General features: G+C 40.2%; 1 protein-coding gene across 7 annotated transcripts in view; it reads right to left on the bottom strand.

Annotated features, from left to right (window-relative positions):
* Positions 1–11,509: 11,509 nt before the first annotated feature.
* The window catches only part of EPS15L1 (epidermal growth factor receptor pathway substrate 15 like 1), a 186,002-nt gene continuing 176,194 nt past the window's right edge, over positions 11,510–21,317 (bottom strand). For 4 of the 7 annotated variants that reach the window (XM_083180639.1, XM_083180625.1, XM_083180632.1 and 1 more), the window contains 2 exons: positions 20,484–20,689; positions 11,510–14,701 (listed from right to left, as the gene is read on the bottom strand). In XM_083180639.1, coding sequence (XP_083036765.1) covers positions 14,555–14,701; positions 20,484–20,689 — 353 coding nt within the window. In that variant the 3' untranslated portion in view covers positions 11,510–14,554. Of the gene's footprint in view, positions 14,702–20,483; positions 20,690–21,317 lie in introns of those variants that run through there. The other 3 variants (XR_014473280.1, XR_014473279.1, XM_083180650.1) reach the window with 2 other exon arrangements.

The raw sequence follows: 21,317 nt of genomic DNA on the forward strand, positions 1-21,317 counted from the left end.
TACCATTCATGGAGAAAAATGCATTTATCTGAAATGGGGAATTAAATTGTAAAGCCCCGAGATGGTCGCTGATGAAAAAGAAACTGCCGGGGGGAGCCCGGCAGTGGTGGTCAGCTGGTTGCAGGAGCATGTTCCTGCGATCACTACAGGGGTAAAAACGGGAGCGCGCACCCAGCGATATATCGCCGGTGCACACTCCCATCGTGGGCAATATGGTCACTTGGCGACCATATTTCCCACAATTTTACACAAAATCGCCCCCGTGTGTACGCACCTTTTTACCCCTGCCCGATTTTTTTTTTTTTTCATTCTAAAGTAACGGGAGAGTGTAGGGGTGATATTCAATCAATGCATGCTCTCTCCTTCATTAGTTTGGGGTTTAGGTGCGTATGCACTAAGTAATTGGGAGTCTTGGCCCTCTTGAGCTCTCCCAATAAGTAAATCCTGAGGTGGCTTCTTGACACCTCGCCACATTAGCCAGCACACTAAGTAGGGACGCATGGTGCCTGAGTCTGATGTAGCTGGCAATGTGCAAGATGCACTAAGCTTCAAAAGTGATACATTGGAGAGTGATAAATAACTAGCCAATCAGCTCCTGCCTGACATTTTTCAAACAGTCGGTGACATGGCAGGTAGGAGCTGATAGGTTGGTGGTTTATCACTCTCCATTTTATCACTTTGATCCAGATGCACTCCGCTTCAAAAGTGACAATGGAAAGTGATAAACAGCCAGTCTATCAGCTCCTACCTGCCATGGTACAGACTGTGTTTGAAAAATGTCAGGCAGGAGCTGATAGGCTGGTGGTTTATCACTCTCTTTTATGGTGGTTTATCCCTTTTTAAGCTTAGTGCATCTGGCTAAATGTCTGTGCAAACAAAAATCAGGATATGTGCACACATGAGTCAATCCAGATTTATACATACATTAACAGAAGTATACTTAGAATGTATTGGGTGCTCCTGGGCAGGGATTACGAAGGGGGTTAATGATAGTGGCCAACCAGATGTGAAGAGATGGTGCAACTTTCTATAGGAGTCTCACTGATAGTGGTTGTCTACTAAATCTCCATACACACTAGCACAGTGGTAGCCAACCCTAGCCCTCGAGAGCTACCAACAGTTCACATTTTCCAGACAACCTAGCTGCTGCTCTCAATCACTGACACATTTTAAAAGATACACAGATGGAGCTAATTACTTCACTTTTGATTCTGTGAGGAGACCTGCAAAACATGCACTGTTGGTAGCTCTCGAGGACTAGGGTTGGCTACCCCAGCACTACCTACTAAGCTCTGTGAAAGATATCCTAATCATTGTGAGCAGAACTTGCGGGCAAACTATATAGTACATATGCCCTAAACCAGAGGTAGCCAACTCCAGTCCTCGAGAGCTACCAACAGTTCACATTTTCCAGACAACCTAGCTGCTGCAAATGTGTAATCATTACTGACTGACACATTTTAAATGGGTGCCGGACGGGGTCCTGACAGTCATTTACCCGACGGCTACCGGCTATTCTCCCTCGTGGGGTTCCGCGACTCCCATAGAGGGAGAATAGAATAGGTGGCAAACCCGCAAGGGGCTTTGTTGCGCTTGCCACGCTGTCTGAGTCCGGCCAGTCGGGATCCCAATGTCGGGCTAATGACTGTCGGGATCCCTATACCACACCCTTTTAAATGATCCACAGGTGGAGAAAATTACTTTACTTGAGATTCTGTGAGGAGATCTGGAAAACATGTACTGTTGGTAGCTCTCGAGGACTGGAGTTGGCTACCCCAGCCCTAAACTACATGATGCACGGATATCACACCGCCTTTTCTGCTAGCATGAATTGTTGATTATGTAGTCAACATTGTGCATGCAGCAGTCAAGGTGGGCTGTTAATGATATTTGAGTGTACACACTGCACTATATAACATCTCTATCCTTAACAATATATCGTCTAGTGCACAGGTTCTCAAACTCTGTTCTCAGGAACCCACACAGTGCATGTTTTGCAGGTCTCCTCACTAAATGATAAGTGAAAAAATTAGCTCCAACTTTTAAAATGTGTCAGTCAGTGATGAGTGCACCTGCCGAATGATCTACAAAATGTGACCTATATGGGGTCCTGAGGGCCGAGTTTAAGAATTAACTTCATTAATGTGGTTATTAGCTGAATAATGTTTGTGATGGTTATTAATTGTTCTTAAATACAAGTTTAGTTAGGTTTAGTATTGCATTCCAGAAAAATCTGTTTTGCCTTGCTGAAACAAAAATTGATTGTTACGTATTGTTCGAGCATGTCTGTCAGCATGTGTTAGTGCACTGTAACCACATCATTTTACTATTTGCAAAAATAGCTTCTTTCGAGAGAAGCACAGAAACATTGCCTGGTTACTGAGATGGAAGAAAGCACCTTTCATTTCACTTTTATAGTGTCTCACATGGCCAGCAGTGAAAGGAAGAAACAAAATTTAAAGGTGTGTACACACGATGCAATATTTTTAAACAATATCGCTAATGATATTATCGTGCATATTGTTTAGTGTGTACACACTATATCAATAATCATGTGCACTCCCATGGATTATTTCCAACCCCCCAAATTTTGACTACATCATCAACGACTGCAGGGGTGAGGGGCAGTGACATCACTGAATGATATCGTTAGCAACTTAAGATATACACTTTATTTGATAGCAAATATTTATATCAGGGATGGGGAACCTTCGGCCCTCCAGCTGCTGTTGAACTGCACACCCCAGAATGCTTTGTTACAGTTTTAGCATGGCCAAATAGTAAAACTGTAGCAGTGCATGCTGGGATGTGCAGTTCAGCAACAGCTGGAGGGCCAAAGGTTCCCCCTCCCTGGTTTATACCATCCTCCTTAATCCTCGGGTGCCAGTGAACATTTATTTAAGATGTACATTGTTGTTGATTTAGTTCACACATCAACCTGTTTCACAGGGCTGCACAATTCTTTATCAGAATCCTAGAAGTTGTAGGATATCCTCCCCTCTCTTTGAGGAGAAAGCTGGGTGAAGGTGCGTACACACAGGGGCGATTTTGTGCAAAATCGCAGGAAATATGGTCGCTGAGATACCATATTTCCCGCAATGGGAGTGTGCACCGGCGATATATCGCCGGGTGCGCGCTCCCGTTTTTGCCCCTGTGGTGATCGCTGGTCGCAGGAACATGCTCCTGCGACCAGCTGATTACCACTGCCGGGCTCCCCCCAGCAGTTTCTTTTACATCAGCAACCATCTCTGGTCGCTGATGTAAAGTAGAAACTGAGCAATATATTGCTCAGCCATATATTGCTCAGCTATATATGGCTGAGCAATATATCTCCCCTGTGTGTACACAGCATAATGGTTTAAAAGTGGTGTGGTTGCTGTAAACTGGAGTTATGGCTTAGCAGTTGATGTGGTTAACTGGTGCACATCTGGGCAGTGGTGTGGTTGTCGTTAACTGGGGCATAGATGGGCAGTGGTGTGGTTGTCATTAACTGGAGCATAGATGGGCAGTGGTGTGGTTGCCATTAACTGGGGGCATGGATGGGAAGGGGTCTAGCCACGGTGAAATGCGATAATAGGTGGGCAAAGGTCTTGTTGTGGTGAACTGGGACCATGGTTAGACATTAGTGTTTGTGGTGAAATGGGACCATGGCTGGGCAGTGTTGTGGATGTGGTGAAATGAGACCATGGCTGGGCAGTGTTGTGGATGTGGTGAACTGTGACCTTGGCTTGGCAGTGGTATGGTTGCAGTGAACTAAGTTCATGGCTGGACATTGATGTGGTCCTGTTTTCAGTTTAACTCTCTTGATTATCGACACCCAGAGGTAAACAACCTATAACAGTGGTTCTCAAACCCAATCCTCCGGACACCCGGTTCACATTTGCCAAAGCACTTAGCTGGACGCAGTTGTATAACCAACTGTCACATTTTAAAGAACTGGAAAACAGGGGCAGTTTGAGGTGCTGGGGACTGGCCTATAGTGGATATGGCTTCAGCAACATGCAGGTAAGAAACTTCTTTACTCCATCCTTTGTGCTACAGGTATGCAATTACTGAAGGATTGTCCTTGCAAAACTGCAAAAAGTATGGAGCAGATCATACTTGCCTGAGTGACCATATTGCCAGTGAATTGTATGTGCTGTGGGCGATAAATCACCGGGTGCACGCTCCCGTGTTCAGCTCCTAATGGTTGCTAGTCGCAGGAGCATTCTCCTGCAATCAGCTGTTTCCCCCTGCAGAGTCTCCTTTTAATCAGCGACCATCTCTGGTCGCTGATGAAAATGGGACACTGAGAAATATATTGCACCGTGTACACAGCTTAAGTGAGTGAAAGCACTTCCTCACTGCCATCTCTACATAAACACCTCCATGGTACCACCGGAGCTGCTATGCAGGCTCCAGTCCACACTGCCTGTGTTCTCCTGAAGTCCTGCTTCTCCTTGCTGGATAGAGCATTGCCACTGTAGGGACAGACCAGGTAAAGGCAGGTGGTAAGGCGCTGTGTTGAGGACTGTGCAGTAAAGTCCCTTGGTATGGGAAGCTAGACAGGGAACCAGGCCCAGGGGCAGTGGTGTATCTAGATATTTGTAGGCCCCATAGCAAAAGTTTATAAGGGCCCCTATGTACCACCTTAAGATGACAAAAATATAAAGAACATGTTACTTTGATAGGGAAGGTGGCCCCTTTTCAACTGTGGGTCCCATAGCAGCTGAGCCTCCTGCGCCCAGGGGGGAACTAGAGGGGAATCTGAGTAAGTGCCCTTCCTGGAACTCAGGTGGTCCTGGTGCATGTGTACCCTTTAACCCCCCCCAGCTAGTACTATATATAGTGTGCAAAGATTTTAGGCAGATGTGCAAAAAATGCTACAATGTAAGAATGCTTTAAAATATAGAAGTGTTAATAGTTTATTTTTTATCAATTAACTAAAATGTAAAGTGAATGAACAGAAAATATATTTTTTTGTTTACTCTTCTGTTTATTCACTTATTTTTTTCACACCTCCCTAAACGCTTTGCACAGCAGTGAACCATCTCAGTTGTACATATAAATTATTTTGGTACTTGTGTGTATTATAGCGGCGCCCCTCGCATCGCATACCATAAGGCATGCGATGGTATGCGATGCGACGTGATATCGCGCGATATTGTACAATGTCATACAATTTTAAAATTGTATGGCATACAATGCCACACAATGCGTTGCGATTAAAAATTGTATAAGCACCCTAATGGGTGCTTACAATGTGAAATGCACCCCCACGCCACCCCCCCCCCACTATAAACGTGAACCCGAAGCGTGGCGAGCGCAGCGGTACGCGTCCTCCGACCTTTTCATACCCCCACTATCCACATCGGCGTGGAGTGGAGAATAGAAAGTGTGGCGAGCGCAGCGAGCCACCGAGCCCGAAGCGTGGCGAGCGCACGCGGATACCTGTGAAGCCCGCGAGGGGACGGAGGACGCGTACCGCCGCCGCTAGCCACGCTTCGGGTTCACGTTTATAGTGGGGGGGGGGGGGGTGGCGTGGGGGTGCATTTAACATTGTAAGCACCCATTTCGGTGCTTAAAAGCACCATTTAGGGTGCTTATACAATGTTTCATCGCATAGGGGGCAAAAATCGCGTCGCATCGCATGCCATCGGGTGCATGGCATGCGATGCGATAAAAACATCACGCGATGTACATCGGGGGCGCCGATATAATACACAAGTACCATTATTTTTTTCCCTCAGCAATTAAAAAAAAAATGTTTATAGTAATCTGCTGATATTAATTTAGAAATTCTCTTAAATCAGTAATCTAAGCAACTGTACACAAATGGAAATATTTTTGGACATAAGGATTCCTGGGATAACACTGCATGTGAATTTCTCTTCTATTTCAAATCTGCATATTCATGATAATAGCACCCCCTTGTGGTGCAGTTAATATCTACATACCTCTATAAAAGAATTTCCACATCAGGTACAGAAAAAACTGGGCCGACAGTGTTTCTTGAAAAGAATAGTAAGATCTTGAAAACATTAGCATGGCCTAAAATAATCAGTAAATTGTATACAAAGCAAGGTTTGTTTTGGACCGGCATTTGTAGAAATCCATTATGATTAATTAGAAATTAAAACAGCTGCCCACGCTGCAGTATCACAGCGATTGAGTAGCAAGTTTCATGAGCTGAATATTTGGCTCTTATCTAGTTTGGCCACAGTGTCCTCAAGTTCCCCCAACAGGTCACCTGACAGGTGCACAGATGCACGCATTATTTAGCCACATGTTAAAAGAACCACATACGTTTCTAATTATTTCACTTGATATTCTGTGAGGAGATCTGTAAAACATACTCTGTTAGAGGGATATATTTAATGCGGCCGGCGACTGGGTTTGTACAGCGAGGATGGCTTTTCCTCACCAAAAACAAACCATCCACGCTGTCAAACCCCCTCGCCATATTCCATGTAAGGGGCAAATCCTCGCCGTGAGAGGACTCCCTTAAACAGCAAGGTTTACCGCAAATGCAGTAAGTCCACAGTATTTTGTGGTGAGCCATTTTAATGGCCACACTCGCTGTTTTCACTTCGCCTCAGGGAACAGGCGAGGTGGAAATTGCGAGTGAAGGAGAGTGAGTTGAATACACTGATGGCGAGCTATTGGCACTTCTTGTCATCGATAGCGCGCTACCAGGGTATTGAATACCCCTTCTATGTGTGTCGCATGCACATTATTTGAGAATCACTGCTCTAGCCAAAATATTCTGTTGACTCGCAAATATTGTTCATAGCCCACACCAAACTCAGTCCTCAGGACCTCACACAGTTCATGTTTTGAAAGTTTCCACACCTACTGACAGGTGAAATAATAAGCTCCACCTGTGGACCTTTTAAAATGTGTCAGTGAGTAATGAATACACCTGTGTGCCTACTGGGTAACCTGGAAAACATTGACTGTTTGGAGCCCTGAGGAAAGAGTTTGAGAACTTATGATTTATGATTTCATAGCTGCAGCGATTCTTGTTGCAGCCAAGTTCTGAAATGGAAAATTGCAGTTTATGCTATAGGGCATATGTTCTTAAATTAAGTCCCCATGAACCCACACACAGCATATTTTCTATGTCTCCTCACAGAATCATAAGTGAAAAATTAGCCCATTGTTTTTCAAACTGTGTGCCGTAGTACTCTGGGGGGCCATGGAGAACTTGTAGGGGTGCCCTAGGTTGTTGGTCCCGGACCAATTCAAATTATTTAGTCAGTGTAATAGAAGAAACCACTGCTGGAGGCTGCAAATCATAAATGATGTGGACAAACAGAAGTGGGTCCTGTCCCTCTACACATTTTTTCTAAATTAATCAATAAGAAATGTTTGGCCTAGGATTGCCATGAAAATACTCTAGGGCCCCTTGATTAGAAAATAAATTGGGAACCCCTGAATCAGCCTTTTAAAATGTCAGTAATGACTACACCTGTGCACCTGGAAACATGATCCTGAGGACCAAGTCTGAGAACCTGTGCTCTAGGGCACTGGGTTCTCAACATCGGTCCTCAAGTACCCCCAACAGGGCATGTTTTCCAGGACACCTGCCAGGTGCACTCATTATTCACTGACACATTTTAAAAGATCCACAGGTGGAGCTAATTATTTCAGATATGATTCTGTGTGGAGACCTGGAAAATGTGCACTGTTGGGGGTACTTGAGAACCACTGCTCTAGGACACAGAATCTCAAAGACAGTCCTCAGCTTCACCTGTGGATCTTTTAAAATGTATCAGTAATGATTACACCTGTCGAACGTGAACTTTGTGGGGTCCAGAGGACCAAGTTCATGTTTTCCAGGTCACCTGGCAGGTGCATTCATTACTCAATGACTCATATTAAAAGATCCACAGGTGAAGCTAATTATTTCACTTGTGATTCTGTGAGGAGACCTGCAAAACATGCACTGACTTTGAAAACCTGTTCTCTAGATCATAAAATCGAAAACTCAGTTCCCAGGATAGCATATAGTTCATGTTTTGCAGGTCTCCTTACATAATGACTATTGACATAATTTGCTTTACCTGTCGATATATGTCAGTGCACATGATGGGTGACCATAGAAAACAAGAGCTGTTTAAGGTCTCAAGAACCGAGTTTGAAAACCACTGCAATAGTGGTTGAGTACAGGAATTTACCAGTTATTATTACCTGTCACTATAGCGATACATGGATCACAACAGGCTGAAATGCTGTGTAGAACTTGTGTGGTTATGGCAAAATATACCAATAACGAGCATTGTTAAAGATTTAACACCTGCTTAGGAGTTTTATGCATTGGTAAACACAGGGGGGGGGGGGTTTCTGGTTGCCTGGAAACCCTCCTCCTCTTGGCAGGTGTCTTAAAATATGACAAAAGCTGGTATATAATTAGTAGGTACTTATGTAGTATCTGGGCGTCCGATTTTGTGATTGTATGCCTTACCTTAAGGCATACAATCAGATGCGATGCGATGCAATTCGATTTTGCATAGGATTCAATGTTAAGAAGGTCCTGTTCATTTCCCCACTATCCAAGTTGGCATAGAGTTGATTTTATATAGCGTGGCGAGCGCAGCGAGCCACCGAGGCCGAAGCGTGGCGAGCTAAGCGAGCCCCGCGAGGGGACGCATATTTCTTAAAAAGTATTCTGTGTCCGCTCACCACGCTTCGGGCTCGGTGGCTCGCTACGCTCGCCACAGGTTTATATCCAACTCCATGCCCACTTGGATAGTGGGGAAAGGAAAAGGACCCCTTTTTCCCATTGAATTCTATGTTAAAATGGACTCAGACCATTTTAACATTGAATCCTATGAAAAAATCTTGACCATCGCATCGCATACGATTTGGTCGCATGCGATGCGATTTCTAAATCGGACGCCCAGATACTACATAAGTACCAATTAGTAAGTAAGTTTTATTTATACAGCGCATGTTAACAGGACTCAAGGCGCTCTATATGATCAATAGAGCTGCCAACACATCATGTGCAGTGTAAGGGACAGAGCAGAGCTGCTGCACATGCCTAGTGTACCAGCTTCTTCTACCACATTTACTGTACGTGTGGATTTGAGCCCTTAAACATTGCAATGGACCAGATAGCAGCTGCCAGAAGGAAGAGACAGGAGCCTTACCATGAAGTGGGAGATTGTGAGCTTAGAAAGTGCAGTACTGGTTCTATAATGTCTGTGTATTTATTAGGATATGTTTAACCTTTTCCTGACCACTTATTTTATTTAAATGTTTGAAACAGCCTATACTATAGACCAGCGGTTCTCAAACTTTGGGTCCTGACCTTCTCAGCATGGGGTCGTGATTCCATGTTGCTGACCATCAGGCTGATGAATGTTCTACTCTGTCAGTGATTCAAGGAGCTTTTTAAATCTGTTGAATTGTCTGTTATTGTAGACTCCTTACATAATGGTGTGCCTCCACAAGGCTGACATGTTTGTGCTGTCTACTGACTACACGTGATAATTTTATTGTCTGATGGGGTCTCAGAGCAAAATAGTTTGAGGACCCCTGCTATAGACCATCTGTACTGATAAATATTTATACTCTATTTCATACAGTAGCCAGTGTATAAAAAGCCAATATACGGAGATCAACATAGTGACAAGGTGACAATCATTTGCTATGATAAATTGGGGGCATGGTAGATTAGACAACAGGCATAGATTGGGCAGATAGGGCGTATGCTGAACATTTATGTGTTTACATTAGCAGGTTACTTTCCATGCTGAATGTGAAAATTAAAGTTTGCTAGTGCTCAAATGTGCAAAAATCTTTTAGTGGTACTGGTGATTAGCGTTATAGCAAGTGCCCATAGGTTTTATTGAAAATTCCATAGCCAGAGACTAAACCATGCTGACAAATGTTAGTGCACATATTTAGGATGGTTGTATCATCACTTAATACAGACCATGTAACTGCTGCAGGTAGTACTTATACTCTGCCCCTAGGGCAGGGATGGAGAACCTTCAGCCTTCCAGCTGAACTACACATCCCAGCATTTGTTGCAACAGTTTTAGCATGGCCAAATAGCAAAACTGTAGCAGGGCATGCTGGGATGTGTAGCTCAACAGCATCTGGAGGGCCAAAGTTTTCCCATCCCTGTCCTAGGGTCTTTCAAAGTCTTTAAGACACAGTGTTCCCTTCTTTTATATTTGTGGGTGACTACAATAGAGCTTCTTGTTTAGTGGGGATGCCCCCTCTCCTCTACATAACCAGTAGGTCATGGCTAATAGCCACACCCCCCCCCCAAGCCTAGTGATGCTACGGTACCATGAGGCCTCCATTATTCTGTCCTGCGGCCCCAGCGTAAAATTAGTGGACCCGGGAACTTAAACCTCAGTTACTGATGTCATTGGCTGCAGCCTCAGATGAGATCACAGTGAGGCCACACTTCATTGCAGTGATGTTCTCCCAAACACTGTCTTTAAGGTATCTTAATGGATTAGGTTTTAAGGACAACCAAGCTTGGGCACAGGTGACAGTTAGTTCTGCAATCAATTTGATTTAACCATATGTGCACAGCCATGGATATTCTTAAAACATGGACAATTAAGGGGCCATGTTTGGAAACCTCTGGATAAGTTTAGCGCCGCCATGTACTTCACATGCACAAATTAGTGAACAGGCTGACTTCTTTGGAGTAAATCAGCTGCAGCCCCTAGAACAGGCATTCCCATCCACGGTCTTATGTTTAAAATGATTGTATTGTGCGTCCATATCTGCTCAAAACGAGTCCCCGTTGATGCTGATATTGTCAGTGGCGGGGTGTAGACAGTGGACTCCCTGTTTCGAACATGTTCAGGTGAGGGTTGTTACCAACTTGTAGCAGCGCGCATGTTAACAAGATGGCGTATACACTTTCTGAGCGATATTGTGTATGGGGCCCTTTCTGAGACTAGGGTGTATGGGGCTTTAGTGTGTACATCAGAGTTTCTTCGCATACCTGCATGATTCGGATTAGGTTCCTCAAACACAGAACTATGAAGTGATTCTTTATGCTAACACCTGTTGCTGCAATCCAGTTCTTCTAGGGCAGTGGTAGCCAACTACGGTCCTCGAGAGCTACCGACAGTTCACATTTTCCAGACAACCTAGCTGCTGCAAAGGTGCACTCATTACTAGCTGAAACATTTTCAAAGATCCACAGGTGGAGCTAATTACTTCACTTGTGATTCTGTGAGGAGATCTGGAAAACATTAACTGTTGGTACCTCTCGAGGACTGGAGTTGGCTACCCCAGTTCTAGGGTGTTCACTTTTGAGCAATAGATAGTTTTTTCTATTATGCACCCATTGCAGTTTCACTGTTAAGTGTTTGGAACTTGGGTTACGAATATCACTGCTTATGTTGGATCTTATGCTGCCTTTAAAATTATCTGGATTTGTGATGTGCAGGAAATGTTGGCCCGCATGTATGAGGAGACAATTTCATACTATCCTGCACAGCTCAGAAAAGAGATTACAAATGAGTTGAAAATAGAGCACAAAGAGGGACAGTTTCCAAAAAAGTAGCTTTTTCATTTATTATATTAAAACAATAACATTTCTCTTATATTAAACAATAGACACACAACTGATTAATATTTCATATATTATCCCTTCCTCTGCCCTAACAGTTTTTTCTTTTTTAGTATATTGATATTGTAGGGTACCTGTGTAGAAGATGAGGGGGGAGCATTTGACAGATTCCTAGCATATGATGCTGAAGAACAAGGTCTAAATACGTGCAAGGACACCCCCAACGAAATGCATAAAAGTGCAGTGATGCGTCGCTTATTGACTTCTATTTCGGAGGAGTTACAACCTGCATCCTGGTTACAACTGCCAATTACTAAAAACACTGTGAAAGACATCATTTCTGTGACTTTGCTAAAAGGAAAACTATTGGCTGTGAAAGAGGAGTGGGCACTTGGGGTATAGACCTTTGCAATAAACAAAATCAGCAACTGAATGACTCATTCAATATTCACCTCACATGTATCCAGGCAGGACTTAGGTTAAAGATGTATATCTTTTTGTAAAAAATAAAAAATAATGAAAATTCACATTTACTTTTTTAATGCATCAACATTCAAGTAGTTGTGCACAGATATGGAGCAATGCATACAGCTAAGGAGAGATTATCCACCTGGGAGTCCATTTGGACTGTTAGTGGTAAGACACTATTATGTTTAAAATATCATCCTGATATTGATATGTTTTACACCAGCACACAATAAAGTGCATCAGAGTTGCTCTCATTTTCACATGTGTTTAAGGTACTTATAAATAAAATCTGCACAACATGGTAAATTCACCCATGTGTCAACATGTACTAGTAGGAAAAAAAGCTATATTACATCAATTAAATGCTGTGTTATTGCATTTGATTCAAATGCAAGACAGGGAAGAGTTATGCATATCATATTAAGGAGGTTTTTCTACCCAAAAGGGAAAATTATTATTAGAAAACAAATGAATTAGAACAAAACCCACCCCCTCCCAAAAAAGATCATTGTTTTGCATACCGTGACCACTCCTTAGACCAAACCAATAAAACCACAATGAAGCTATGGTACTTGGTAAATCTTGATGAATACTGTTAAGTCCTCAATATCTGCATTCAAACATTGCTAAAAATAAATGTTAAAGATCAATGTTCTAAAACAGAATCCAACAAAATATGCAGGAATGGTAGAATATAAACACAAATACATAGACAAATTTTTTATCAAATTAAATATAAAAGCAAGTTCTTATTATTTATCTTATATAAATGTTATGAGAGTTTATGCTGTATACATACTAAATGCCTTCGAACTTTAAAAACGTTATATTTAAATGATCACATACGTACATACGTATTGACCAGGAGTATGTTAGCAGCTCTATATGACAACTGACAAAAAATAGGTTTAAAAAAAAAAAAATGGTCAGAATGATTATTTAAAAAATATGACTGCTAGCTGGCCACAACCATGACTTAAGGTCAACAATAATAAGGTTGACCACTATTAGTCGACATGGTCAACATAAGACCAACATATGATCGACATATGGGGTGAAATTTGATGAGAGATTCAGAAAGTGAGAGATTTGATAAGAAATCTCCAATTTTTTATTAAAGCAGCAATCATTTACACTGCAAAATCAAACTGGTTTTGCAGTGTAAATGATTGCCGCTTTAAAAAAACCTGGAGATTTCTTTCCAAATCTCTCACTTTCTGAATCTCTTATTTCAACCTTGGTTTTGTTTTGTTTACAATTTTTTGTGTTGAACTTTTTCATATTTTACCAGCCACGTGGACTCTGATTGGGAATGGAAAGCGTGCCAAGCCCCTTGTCCAAAGCATGGCAAGCCATGCAAGGGGAAGCGGTACACTAATCGTGGGTCCATAGCCTACAAGATAAAAATTTACATCCCACAAATCTAAAAAACTAATTTAAAAAAATTTAGTTGACTAATGACCCAAACCTGCGAGTGGTAACTGGATTCTCTTTTAGGAGCATTTAATAACATTTTGCAGGCTACTGACCTTTCCACATAAAGAACCTATACAGCCTGAATATATAGGATAGTTTTATATGAGGTGGTGCTATTTTTGTAAATACAAAATTGGATTAAAACATAGAAGTGATCTCAACTTTCAAACAGACAGAATAATACCACACCATATTATTTTGGTCCGATACAGAAGAACCCAACATCAGGGATCTAACAAAGAAAAAATATATAATAAATAATATGCTTTTAATGAAGGGTCAATATGACACCATGTTGTTCCATGTGGGTGTTGCAAGCTATTAGCAACACTTAATCCCTACATTTCCAGCTTCCATGCAATGATATTCTTGGTATCGTGCAATAGGAATAAGTAGAAGACGTTATTATGTGCAGGGACAATGAGGGAGTAAATGTGTAAGATCAGCTTAGATACACAGCCACACAACACACCCAAACGCCTATATCTTTAATTTAACTAGCCATCTCCCCCCACCCCCCTTCTGTTTAGCAGCTACCTATATGCGCCAGCATTCTTATTAACTAAAGAAAATCTCTTAAAAAAAAAAAAGAAAAATAAAAAAATATAATTTTCTGATATCACATACATGCTATGTTTTCATGGGCATCTGCATCTCACATTCATTTTTCAGAAAGAACGTAGAGAAACCGTTGGCAATGGGAGATTTTGGAACACCCACCATCCCCATAAAATCTGTGTAACAAACAAAATAAAATAAAAAATGCCCTGTCTAAAAAAACATCCTCCCCCACATTCCATACACAAAAAAAATAAAAAATAAATGAAAAGATGAGATGATGTAAGGGTGTCTGTGCAGAGGAGATCTTTTCAGATGAACAGCTCCATCAAACGTCATAACTGGATGGTACATGGGTGATGCCACAACTCCCCGGATTAATGGCTAGTAGTTAGGCAATAAAAGACATCAAAGGTGGTGGGGTATTCAGCGTTCACCTCCCTCATTGTTTTTGTGCCAGAGTAAAGCTGTCATACAGTTGGCATACAGTCACATGGACACAGGATGTATGAGTGCAGTTTCTCAAGAGCTGGGCATTTCAGCTTTGCTGAGGGCAATAGCTAGCTCCAAGTCTTCTTGTTCTTGTCGTTTTAAACGGTCTAATCTTTCCTTTTCTGCTCGTTGGCTCTCCCGTTTGGCCCATGCTAGCTGCTGCTCTTCATTCCCAAACTGTAGGATATGAAAATAAACAGATCAGTCACTGTGCCCTCTAGAACTGGAGAGCATTATATACAAAACATTATGATCGGCAGGATGGGGCAGCAAGATTCCTTTTACATCCTGTTTATCTATTTATGTTTATATACCACTATACTTTTTACATCTTCCCAATTAAACTACTCTTTAGTAACTAATTTCACCACCATTATCTATACATTAATGAAAAAAATTCTACAATGTAACTTTGAAAAATGATGTCCAATAGCACTTACATTCTTGGATAAAGAAACCGTACTATCAAGGAATAGTCAGTAACCCTTCACAATGATGAAAGTGGTATAAAGAAAAATGACAGGTATGATATTTAACTATTATTTGTACTCTTAATGACTTGTTGGAGATCCCTAACACCTAATCATTTATCTCTTTATACATATTCCAAAAAATGGGAGCTTTTTTTGAAGCAATTTGGGCTCCGCTACATGCAAGAAATAAAGACTTTAACCAAGCAGTCCCTTCATAACAGCTAACCATGCTTTCCACATGCTTATTTCAATAGACACTGATGCATATTTTCAAGGAGATGCGGGATGCCAAATGATCTCTAACATTTTTTTTTTTTGAGCGGCAATCATTTACAAGGCAAAAAACAGGGTGGTAAATGATTGCCAATTTTAAAAGAAAGTCCAAGATAGGTCAGCATACCCCACATCTCAGGGAAACCAGGACCCTTTTACAAATGCCCCCCCCCCCCCCAGCTTTTTAATTATACTTGTCTGAGAAAATTTTTATTTCATTCAGTACAATAACAGTCAAGCGGCTCTCATATTTTCATTATAATACACATAGCTATTTATTTCAGGTGAATTCAATAAAAATATTAAGTTCCAGATGGACAGCTGCAGAGTGCAAATGATTATCTTGTAAAACCAAGCATATTATGACTATAATGTACTTATATAGCACCACGGTACTGTACAAATGCAGTATTGTACACATAATATTTAGTCACTCACGTCAATTCCTGCCCCAAAAGAGCTTACAGTCTAAACTTACGCAAACATTTTGTCAGCAGTCAATTTACCTACCAGTATGTTTTGGAGTGTGAGCGGAAATCGAAGCACCTGGAGAAAACTCACATAAATGTTGGGAAAACATACAAACCAGTGTATTTGTATATTAATGAAAATAAATATACACAGGGATTGCTGTTATCACAAACATCAGGTATTCAGCTTGTACACCCCTTAAACGAGCACCCAAGTTTTTGGAGCATGTATGTGATTTATGACCCCGACGCTTGGATAGTGTGCCACACGCTTGAATGGGCAAATTGAAGAATTGTAGAGCACGCACATCTATTGTGGCACCATGGGCTCTGTTAGTGCAGTTAGAAGATGAACAACCTAAATAGATCACCATTGCTCATCTTTTGATCTCTTTTTGCAAATGTGTATGATACAGATCTAATGCAGATTGTGTGGGACCACAAAATGCCCAATTACCTGATATCTCGGTGTGTGGAGACAGGAATTAAAAAACATATTGTTTTATTATGGATGCACATATTTTAAAAGTCAGCAGTTCCCAAACCTTTTGAACCATAGCAACCTGCAGTTTCAGAATTGTTTTTATGGCAACCCTAGGCCAAAAGTTTCTTACTGTGAATTGCAGAAAAACATTAAAGTAAAATGGGTTTATAGGTCATCGTTGGGTTCAGTTATGCAGTGTGGTACAGGCTTCACTTCTGCTTGTTCACATATTTTGTAATGGGAAGACACAAGCAGCGTTTTTGACTAATACATTGACCATAAATAATTTGAATTGGTCCTGTATCACCAAATCAGGACACTCATGCAAGTACTCCAAGGCACCCAGTTTGGGTTTATCAGTGATGGCAAACATGGTTATGATTTTAGAGCCCTGTTCCACTCATTATGACAGCATATGTGTGATAACAGTATGTTTAGCAACCACACAATAAGGGCGATATTAAATCCTGGATTCCGACTGTCAGAACATCACGACAGTCGGTAAACTGGGCTGTTTTTTCACACAGTTCGACTGAAACTCGACAGCCAGGATTCAATGTTCTGTGTCGGAAGGTGGGTATTTCAGCAAATACCGGCCGTGAATTTGACAATCCGCACCTGTTTCTGCCAAAAACAGAAATAACACCAAGATTGAATACCACCCCCCCCCCCCCCCCCCCCCCCCAGCCTCTTTCAAAAATATCACAAGGGTTTAGGAGGTCCCCTACCTGTACTATTGTCAATATATTTACTGCCACTAATAAAATTGCTGTGAACTGGGGCTGGTGGAACATTACATTAAACATTTTTCAGCACCAGTTGATGCTGATGTTTTCTCATATGTGGTATACAGGAACAGTTTAGCAATCGTTTAACTTATGAGCCCCTAAACTATAGAATATGCTGAAATACACTTATATTACAGATACTATTTATAATGTCTTGGATTTTATACTATTTTAATATGATTTGCTCATTTCCTATTGCATTTCAATAAACCTATTTCTCTGATTTTACACTCCGTTTTCTAGAATTTATTTACCCAGTATTTATCCAATTTCAGTAGTTTTTTTTTTTTTATATTGTGCAGTAGATTATTTTATATGTAATATTGCAATTATTCAGTAAAGGACGTTAGGTTGTTGAAATTTTAAATAAAAAAGAGGATTTTTATCTTCTCAGTTAACATTTAATTTAATTGTTCAGAGTAAAATCTGAATAAAAAAAAAAAAAAACACTTTATGCTGGGAGTAATAACCTATTGGCTGTGTGTGGTTTTGCCATAACTTAAATGAGAATTTTAGGCCTGCATTAGTCCTCAAGTTTACACTTTCCCTGATTTTAAATCAAACTTTTCTGGTACCTTGCAAAACAAATAATGAGGCGTTAATGTCATACAGGTATAAGAACTTTCACAATCCAACAATCTTGGAAAACCATAAAAATGAATAAACCTTAATTGCTGATGTTTTGTCATATTATATACAAAGATATTATGTCCAGGGACATTTGCCAATAAATAATGTGTGAAATGTTCTTATTTACATTTATGGAGGTGGGGGTCAACATGCCAACAGGCCAAAAAAAAAAACCCAGTTCATATTGTATAACAATTTATCTCCAGAATACCTAGAACACTGTTTTCATTTTCCCAGGAATTTGGAGCACCATGTTTTATAGGTTAACTGTTTTTCCCCATAATTAGCACCTTTTATTATTATTATTATTATTATGTTAATTATATAGCACATTTTCCACCGTGCTTTGCCATGCTAGTTTGCCAATTCCCATACCACAGTATTGAAAAAGGTTATGTTCCACCTTTGGGGGCTAGTTATAATGCACTATGGTGTGCTGTGTGAGATACATAGATAAGACCGCAATCGTTCCTGAAGGCAAAATAAGCACTGAAGTGTTCCGATGTGCAGAAATAAATACAAATCTCAGAGGTTTTGTGGTGATACATGTACAGTATCTTGTCACCTGCCTTTCTCTTCTTTGCGAGGCTCATTTTGGCTGTATAGAGGAAGGCAGAGCTTCAATTGTATTCAGAGGAAAGGGAAATTGTGTTTAGGGTAGGAAACTGTACTCACGGCGGAAACAGCTGCAAGGTAGCAGAGGAATGGACAAGGAGTACTGTCAAATGCCTGAGATTTAGCATTTAACTACTTCCTTTCTGAAGAGGCTCATATAACGTAATATATATATATTTTATTATGTATCAGCTATACATAGTAATATTAAAATTAAAACATTTTCCATCCTTATTTTATTTATTTTGAAATTCTATGCTAGCTAAACAAAAGATGAATCTTCATTTTTTTTTCCAATCACATACTGACACAGTTCTCAAATTTACTAAGAAATAAAATTCTGAATTCTATGTAAGCTAAAACAAATGGATTGCTTACCTTACTATCTCTGTCTTGTTGAGTTGTGCAGTGATCCACACACCTTACGCATTTAGGGTTAAGGTGCTGTGGTATGTTAGGCCCCATCAGTTCTGTACAGTGCTGTAACTATCAGGCTGGCTGCTCATTGCCTACTCTGTGTGGCTTAGCCTCCACATGCAGCATAACCTTCTCTTATGTAGGAAAGAAAGGGATAATCCAAACACATCTGCTCATCTGAGATCAATTACAATACCTTCTCTCCAAATATATACAAGGGACATGTTGTTTAACAAAGTGTTAATTGTGTCATAATTGCTGCCTGTAACATATAGGTCTAAAGATAATGATTTGATTTCTAACCAGATCTGCTAATCCAGTTTGGCTTGACTTGTTCTTCATCCTGCTGTAAAAAGTCTGCTTTTAATTAATTTCATCCTGAACCATATTTCATATTCACAATGCTCATCTTCAGCATAACTTTATAGGACAGCTTCGTCTTTTGCCAGTACTGCATGGTGGCAAATTAATTACATTATATATATATATATATATATATATATATATATATATATATATATATATATATATATATATATAAAATATTCTTACTGACAAGCTACATGTTATAGTAAAAGACATAAAAGGAACGGACCCACAGAGGAATACACAAAGGGAGGGGAATGCTGAAGACTGTTATTCATTTATTGAAAAAACACACAAATTCTTACTGTATACATAAATACAACAGAGCAATGCAAACATGCAAGAAACATTAAAAACTTGAAGCAGCAAAAGATGAACATTGCAAAGTAGTCTTTCTGAAACCTGCACTGCCAGAGTTCAAGAGAGCAGTATGATCCCAGAATAAGACTAAATGCATTAGTATATTGGGAAAGTATGCTAAAACCAACCTAAGCCAATTACATTTTTACAAACCCTTGCTTGTAATGGCTTTATATTTCTTAAAGTATATACCTGATCATATCTAAAGGTTCCATTATTGCTGAGTTCCTCACCAGAAAGATCTGGCTTCACTTTACAGACTAGTAACAGAATATCAGTTGTGCTAGTGATGCACAAGAACAGAAAAAGTACATTGAAATAAAACAGAAACATACATGAAGTGTTCTTGATTGTATCTAAAATATATACATATATACACACATATGTATACAGTATATTATATATATGTGTGTGTGTATATATATATATATTTATACATACACACATTCACACAAGTAGTAACAAAGCAATAGAAGTAACTTTGAACTAAAGAATCAGACTGCAACAAAGGCTAATGCAGACCATACTTTAATTTCTCTAAAGTCCTCAATACCTCAATGTTTTTAAGATATTCCTGTTATGCACCAGGGATTAATACTGTGCAGAACCAGGGTGATCTTTAAATCATGACCTGAAGCACCTTAGAGTTTGGCTGGGACTGACCAGTAGGGCACTCCAATTCCCATCCCTTTAGTAACAAGAACTCCAGGAATGACACACTAAAAACACAATAATGTAAACATAAAATGTGCTAATCCACAGAGTACTACATATGATATTTTAGGATTCCAGACCATTAGTAAATATGCTAGGAAAAAATAAATAAACACACAACAGATCAATACTGATTAAGGATTTGCATATGAAAACGGTGTGACATCAGAAAGAAGCTCATAGTGCATCTATGGAAGTCACAGCGATACACAGGGCAAGCCATATAAGGACTATTAGTTTACAGTAATTATGTACAGTTACATCTTCCCGAAATTTAGAAGAAAAATCAGCAGCATTATATTGGGCTACAGATTATATGAAAGGGGAACTGAGGCTTCTTTATACGAGAGGATGGGAGAATCAACTTACAGAGCCAAAGTTTGCAAACCCGGCAGATGTTCCCTTAGAGTGTTTTCCCGATTGTGATGAGGCGAATGGATCTTTCCCACTGAAGGGGTCTGTAAAAGCCTTTCTGCTCTGGAAGGGGTCTCCAGGTTCTGTCCCAAATGGCTGGAAGGGGTCGTTGGGCTTCTGAAAATGTGCGGAACTCAGCTGACCTACTGGAGTGCTTTTACCTGGAGGCAAAAAAGGAAATGCAGAAATGTGATTTATGGTGTGTAAATGTCTAATTACATTTAAAATAAAATCCAAAAAGTTACAAAAGCTAAATGTTTTCATTATTCTTTTCATTACTGGGAAAGTATTCCGAGCACCCAGCACACTTAAATTAAACTAAAATAAAATAAAAATGACTTACTTAATTGAAACACCAAAATAATAGTAATAAATGTACAAAATAATGGGTTATTAGGCAATGAAAAGACTATGGGTATTTATAGTATATTAATACGTAAATTATCAATACAAGCACATTAGATGCCAAAGTTGGAATGTCCTCAGGATGGACCACGAACAACCACATATAACAATGAGGCCTACGCACCTCTGTAACTTTCCACACAAAGTTTAATAATCTTTAGGGTATGGATTTTAAAATAGCAAAGAATAGTATCCATCATAAAAATGTGTTCTTGTACCTTATGGCTGACAGGAGGTGATTATATATATATATCCGCACTCACTCCATATGGTCATCCGCCCCGGTGCCTGTTTTGTAGTGGGTTATAGCAGAAGGAAGAAGAATAGCACTCGTGGATCTTGAAAAAAAATTTGTATTCAAATGGAAAAACAACCAACGTTTCA

This window comes from Crinia signifera, chromosome 1, assembly GCF_055691185.1.
Source record: "Crinia signifera chromosome 1, ASM5569118v1, whole genome shotgun sequence".
NCBI lineage: Eukaryota > Metazoa > Chordata > Amphibia > Anura > Myobatrachidae > Crinia > Crinia signifera.